General features: G+C 47.5%; 1 protein-coding gene across 1 annotated transcript in view; it reads right to left on the bottom strand.

The window, feature by feature from the left end:
- Window positions 1–5,206, bottom strand: part of LOC102868724 (zinc finger MYND domain-containing protein 19-like) — a 92,992-nt gene extending 87,786 nt beyond the window's left edge. The window contains 1 exon segment of the mRNA XM_006897525.1: window positions 5,123–5,206. Within this exon segment, the coding sequence (XP_006897587.1) occupies window positions 5,123–5,206 (84 nt within the window).
- Window positions 5,207–7,257: the final 2,051 nt, after the last annotated feature.

Here is a 7,257-nt window from a genome sequence, read left to right as displayed (position 1 = left end):
GGTCAAAACAGAGGCTCGGCTCTGACTAGCTGAAGTTGGGCACCTCACAGGACAGCCAGCAGACCCCGCAGACCCACCCTATTTTCTCAGGTAATCGGAGAAGCCAAAAGCCCGCGACATCCATTCCGGCCCGAGGGCCACAGGCCCTCGGGACATGAAAAGCCTATCTACACATTAATTCTATAGGTTGCATCACCTTTGACCGATAAATATTGCGACTAAACTTCAGAGACACTGATCCCAACATAAGGAACTACCATCAGCTGATGTGTTTGAAATCACAGAAGCCATGGAAGCTTCATATAAGTGTGATGTCTTACTAGACTTAATAGTTTACTCTGTCCTACAAGTTTCACCCAAGGATCCAGAGAAATAACAGGCAAGAGAGGAAGAGTAGGACTGCCAAGGGGAGGAAGGGGGAAGGAAGGAGTGCTGGGACTCAGTGATCTGAAGATGAAGGAGGGTGGGCCAAGAAGCTTCTCTGTGAAAAGCAGGAACAATGGTGGAGGGACATTCTTTGGGGCAGAAGAAGAAATGTACAAGGGGACAGACTCGGGGCTGGCTAAGATGAAGTGAACCTAAAGGGGTCAAGCCCCAAATTTAGTTACTTGCATAGAGAACAGGGACTGTGGAGTCTGTCCGGGAAGGAGGACTCAGCATTATGGTTGACTTTTCCCAGCCCTGCAGTGTTTCTGCACTCTGTGCAAGGGTCTGCAGAGCGATCCTCTATTCTCCAGCGCAGGCTGCCTGTCAGCAAGCTGTTCCCACAAGTCAAGATAAAATGATCCCCTTCAGCCAACCTCACTGCCCACCCATCATCTTCCTTCCTGAGCGAGACTGCCACGCTGAGGCAGATTCAGGTACCGCCTGTGTGTCAAGCTGGGTCCCCCCAGACTGGGTGTCCTGAGCTCAAGGCCTCCTCACCGAGTCAAGAGGGGCACTGTGAAAAAAAAAATCATTGTGCTAGGAGAAGGGACCTTGTTCTCTCGGGAGCCTTGCAAGCGCAACTCAGAATGCCTCTGTCCCTAAACTGACAGGGACAGACCTGGGAGATTCTGGCAGGGTCAGGCTCTGGTGGTAACCCACTAGGAGGCTGGAATAGAGGCCGAACAGATGTAGGGAGCCAAAAAGGGAAGGCAGGGAGGTGGAGGTGAAGGAGGGGAAATGAGGGAGGGGGAAGGGAAGGAAAAGGGGGAAAGGAGATAAGTGAGCTAAGGAGGGATTAGAGAGACATGGAAGGGAAGAGGAGAAAGAAATGGAGCAGGAGGGAGAGAAAGGGGAGAGGGAAGAAGAAATGAAAAGGGATAAAGGGTGAGGGGAGGGTGGGTGAAAGATTGACAGGAGAAGAGGAGACAGAAAGAAAATAAAAGTGTCTCACTAGAAAAGGATGCAAAAAGGGGAAGGCAGGGAAGAGGAAGGGTTAGAAGGGAGGAGGAAGGAAGGCTGGGATGGGGCTGGGGTGGATGGGAAAGCTGTGGTTCTGTTTCTTATCCCCTGTGAGTCCAGTCTTCCTCCCCCCACACACAAAGGGGGGGAAGTAAACGGGAGAATAGGGAAGGGGGCATTGACAAAAAGCTAAGAGGTAAGAGAAATGGCCCAACGTAGCTTAGTGGTAAGGAGTTGTGCTGCCAACCCAAAGAAACACAGTTCAAATCCACCAGCCACTCCCTGGGAGAAAGATGAGCAATCTCCTCCAGTACAATTTCTTGCTGCTCAAAACCCACTGGAAGGTCAGCTACCAGTCATTTCCAACTCGATGGCACGTAGCAACAACAACATCCCTGAAATGGCTAAAGATAGAAGTCCTGACCGGGCTGAATAAATGAGCCTCTGAGTCCTAACGTACCTAAGCTGTAACTTGGAGAAGGTTGCATCCTTCTGACTTGTGGTCTCAACTGTAGGTCATGAGGTCTAGAAATGAAGCTGCTGTATTGCAAAGAACATTAGGGATGTGAAGTCAGTGAGTCCTACATTCAAACCTTTACCCTGGCCAGGCAGATCACTGGTCCCATGACCTTGGCACAGGTGGCCACCTGCCCTGTATGTTTATCATTCAAATGCCTGCTTTGCAGGGATGTTAAAGTCCAATTAAGTTAAAGACAGCATCCAGCACAGCAAACCAATATTTAATTTAGCACCTGTAGAGGTGTTGTAGCTATGCATCTGAGACCTGGACTATGAATAAGGATGACAGAAAAAGAATTGGCGCCTTTGAGCTGTGGTGTTGGAGAAGAGCACTGAACATCTCATGGACAGCCAAGAGAACAAACAGATATGTTCTGGAGAGGGTGCAGCCAGAGCGCTCTTTGGAGGCAAGAATGATGAAGCTTCACCTCACATACTTTGCACATATTGCTAGGAGGTGCTGTTCCTTGGAGAGGGACATGATGCTGGGAAGGGTGGAGGGTCAGCGAAGGAGAGGAAGACCCTCTACCAGGTGGATTGACACAATGACTGCTGCAGTGGGCTCTAGTGTGTCCGGAAGTGTGAGTATGGCGCAGGATAGAACAGGGTTCAGATTTTTTTTCCATAGGGTTACTATGAGTCATACTGACTCAATGGCACCTAACAACAACAGAGGTGTTGTTGGTATACATTTCCTCTCACCTCAACCCAGCTGCTGTGTATTGACTGCTTCTTGGATGGGCTCTCCTTTGTCACAAAATGGCACTCTGGGGCCACTGGAAGCCAAAGCTTGTCTAAGGGGATGGGGTCTGAAAACTCACCTCCTTCCTCAGATCATCAGCTCTGGTACCTTCACACTACAGAGCCATAGGTCAGGCTGAGGCAAGACTTCCTCTGAACCCACATCTCCCAGCATCTTCCTCTGCTCCATCCTGCTTTCCTTATTCCCTTACTTGTTTCTCCTGAGAATCCTCCCTCAACTAATCAATGGCTCCTAAATTCCTATCTTGGGCTCTGTGTCAAGCGAACCCTGCCTAAGACAGCACCTTCCTGAGGTTTAGTTGTCAGTGAGCTAGGGCCATAAACGAGCCTCAGACTGGGGCCTTGCTCCTCAAGAAGTTGGCTCACAGAACACTTTCCCTGTCCAAAGTGACCGATCAGACCATTTGTGAGCCTCTGGGCAGGTGCCACGTTGCGCTGCACTGGCCTTACCTTCTCTGAGAGGATTGCAAAAGACAACTGTGTGGGATTCAAATGACTTAAAAAATAAGCTAAGGTATGGTAATGGCTATGGTTTCCAGTAACATCCGGGCTGCTGCTGTCTCTCAAGCATTCCTAAGTAGCCACTGAGAACCCCTTGCATAGAGATGCAGTAATTCAGGGATGCAGGGAGGAGGCTGCTGATCTCAGGGGCATGTAGGGATGAGGGAGTTTGGGAGTAATTTAAGGGATGAAAAGGAGTCAGGGCACACTTGAATGGGGGAGGTGCCCACAAAACTTCCATTTTGTGTGCAATTAGTCTAGGGATGCCCTCATTTGCATAAGGTTCATAAATTTGCATAAAATTGCTGGAGGCCCTAACCACCAGTACAGAAAATAAAATAACATGAATCAATTAGCGAGGCTGCCTGTGATTGGAGCAAGCCTGATGTTAGGGAATCTCCTTCAACCTGACTGAAACAGCAATGTGTTGGCAGGAAGGCAGCTGGAGCAAAACCCCCCTCCAGACAAGCTCAGCTGCCAGGGAGAGGGCCAAGACGGCAAGCCCTGAGCCCACCCTGCCTGCCCACCAAGGGGTGTTTTCAGTTCCACCATGTGGAGGGCTAGCAAATGGGTGCAGAAGGATGAAATTGGGATCTGAGCCGGCAGATGAGGACAGCAGGCTCCCGCTGGTAAGGAAGGCACGCCAGGCCCCCAAGGATGATGGGACATAAGAGGAAAAGGTACCGGTGTGTGGTAAAGGAACAATGCTCCTAGTCATAGCTTCTGTTCACATTTACCAGGGGCCTTATGCTCACCCTACATTGTTTCATTTGATCCTCACTGCAGTCTTAAGCAGCTGGTACACTTACCTTATATAGAGATGCGGAAACCTCAGATTTGGATAGGATATTTTACTAACAAATGGCAAACCCAGGCCCACTCTGCTCTGGAGATACACAACCTCCCAGTGAGCACTGGAGATGCCTCACAACTGGCAGGAGCCAGGTAACTCTTTGTCAAATGAGTGGCCAATGTATGTGGGGATGAGGCTTGAGGGGAGATGAGGACGTCATTGTTATTAAGGAGAAACAGGTTAAAAGCAGGCCAAACCAAATGCCATCGAGGTGACTTTTACTCATCATGGAAATGTATGTGCATTGAAGTGAAACTCTGCCCCACAAGGTTTTCACCAGCTGAGCTTTATGCAAGTGGCTTTACGGAAGTAGGCCTTTTTCCTGAAAGAGTGGACTCAAACCTATAGCCTTTCAGTTAATAGCCAAACACGTTTTGGGACTCAAAAAGTGGACTATAGGATACTACTTCCTTTTCCTTAAAATAAGAAACAGAGAAACCAACTCAATCTCTTATTTTGGGAGTCTGGGAATATGTAGTGACACCATATTTCTTCCTCATTATAATCCCTGTGAGTTGAGGCTTGGGTTCCACTTTGGCATCTCACCTCATGCCTACCTTTCTATTCACCCACCTCTTGAGCCCCAACCCTCGCTGCCCCAACCGCGCCCCCATGCTGTGTTTTCAATTCTGATCTGGAACCTGTAAGCCATGTCAACTGTGGCCATCACTAACGACAAGAGAAGCTGAGGCTGCGGAGCCCAAGCTTCCTTGGCCACGGCTGAACTGACATGAGCTCTTATCTCTCATCCCCATCCAGCAGCAAACGCTCTCTGACGAATCACCAATTTCTTTCTCCATCTCTCCAGTTCTCTTTTGCACTGACCCTGCTGGTTTATAAGCACTCTCAGGGATTTTTTTTTCCTCTGCTCTTTCCCTGAACCTCCTCCTCCCCACGAGCCACTCTTAATGAATCAAATTGCCCTTAGACTTGAATTGTGGGGAAAGCAACCTCCCTCACTAGTCGCGGTAGATGGGGTGGCTGCCCCCAGATCCACGCTGGTCTCGCTACAACAACTCAGAGTGGATGTTTATTTTTGAATCTCGCATCCTTTATCTGAGAAAATGGACTACCGATGGGAAACAATTACCTACCACTTACCCCACAGGGCTGATGGGAGCAGATGGCACGTGCGATGGAGAAGCGGCACAGTGCATTAATGTCATCAGCAACGATCACAGCCATAATGAGTCCACATCTCGGGGACTGGAAACTGAAGAGAGGAAAGAGCAACAGCTGGGCACTCTTCAGCCAGATCTGGTCACAACCACCCAAATGGCTTGTTCCAGTTTCACTAATGGGAAGAGAGCAATGGGAAGCTACAAGAGGACCTGCAGAAAACAGCCCCTGCTTTCAATCCTGCCTATTATCAGGGAGCCACTCTGCAGGGACACGTGGCAGTGCATTGTTTACCTGGCCTCACCGAGCCGCTTCCTTTCTCTCCAACTGGGTAAAGTGTGTGTGTGTGTGTGTGTGTGTGTGTGTGTGTGTACATACACACATGCTTGTGCACATGCATGCCCACCTAGGGGTCTGTCTGTGACCACACAGTTTCTCTGTCAATTCTGTCCAAAAGGAAATGCAGAGGACAGCTATTGTAATGGAAAGTCTGCAAAGTCAGATCATACATAATGGATGGCAAAAAGAACTGCAGTCACCAGCAACACATATGATTTGGCAAAATCTGACGCTGTAACATCAGGGACTGGAAAGGTAAGGCAAGCAGGTCAATTTCCTCCTAACAACAGAAAAAACAAAAATCCAAATAAGGGCCAAGGATCCTGTCAGCACCCTAGTATTTCTAAGGGATGTGGACAGAAGAGGAAAATTCACTCTGTGACAGAGCACCCCACCCCTGCAGCTTGTACCATTATCTTGACTTTGCTCTGCATCCTCACTCATGCCTCCCCCCACCCCTTTCTCAAAGTCTCACATTCTTGTATGACACAAACAGGTAAATGTGTTCGTCACAATAACTTTTTGGCTGGAGTTTCACATTCACCCAAAGGTGTCTCAAAAGAAGTACTTCTTTCTTTCAAAAGAAAGAGAGATGTACTTCAGAAAGATCAGCCATAATAACTATGGAGTACGGTTCTGCATTGATACACATGGGCCACCAGGACCAGCAATCAACTTGACGGAAACAGATTGGCTTTTTCTCTCAAGGCACGAGCTAGTTCAATAACTTTATAACACATCCCTTCGTCTTCCTCCCAGTTGGGTCATGTTAGGTTCTATATCAAACTCCATGAACTTAGTATGAAAACCCCTGGATTGATTGATTTTCTAGGGCAAAACTTGACTTTGACCCTTGTCTTGTTCAACTGCAGAAGCCCAGGGCAACCTGCCATGGATCACCTGTTTTGCAGCATGAGGTCACAGGATCTATACTTCTATGATCTTTCCCCTAGGTTATCACAACCTCATGCTAATCTAGTCATGTGTTTGAAATCTCGCAAGTTCACAAGCCACCTCATGGTGCTGAAGCTGAATTCTCAGCATCCCTGGATGCTACTGAAAATATTTGGGCTTCTATCCCTAAGTTTCATGTTGAGACTGTGGTATTTAACTATGAGGTGATAATGGCACAGGTAGGTTTCTGGTTCCTAAATGTATGGGGGCAAGTTTATCTTCCTAGATGTAGCCAAATGAGAAAGTATTTGTTGGCACCTGTCAGTAGGCAATGGTGAGACACTGAAGATACAGTGCTCAATAAATGGAATCATTTTGCTTTTCTTTTTATTGTGATTTGAATCCAAGTTTACAAAGTAAATTGGTTTCCGTTCAACTGTTCATACACATTTTGTTTTATGATATTAATTACAGTGCCCACAATATAACCACACTCCTTAAACTTCCTCCTGGTAGTTCTTTTTTCTATTAATCCCTCTGTCCTATCTCTTCTTGCCTTCTGAGATTTCTTCCTTGACAGATGTTGCCTTTTTTTACCTTGTCTGATTAATTAATCTACAGAGTAATTCCTCAGTGTTAGTGTTCACCTTTTAAAATTCTTGTTATTAGATACCATAGAATACTATTCATAGCGACCCTGTAAACAATAGATTTGAAAGCTGTCCTATCCTGTGCCAATCACACGATCTCTGACACATTCTAGCTCATTGCTCATTGCTGAAACTATTGTGTCAATCCACCTAGTTGAGGGTCATCCTCTCCTTTCCTGTCCCTCCACCTTTCCAAGCAGAATGTCCTTCTCCAAGGGAGGAATATATTCTCCA

The sequence above is a fragment of the Elephantulus edwardii genome, unplaced genomic scaffold (genome assembly GCF_000299155.1).
Source record: "Elephantulus edwardii isolate Elephantulus edwardi_28Jun2011 unplaced genomic scaffold, EleEdw1.0 scaffold00210, whole genome shotgun sequence".
NCBI lineage: Eukaryota > Metazoa > Chordata > Mammalia > Macroscelidea > Macroscelididae > Elephantulus > Elephantulus edwardii.
Note: the sequence above shows the minus strand (reverse complement) of the source record. Positions and strands in the feature narration are given on the sequence as shown.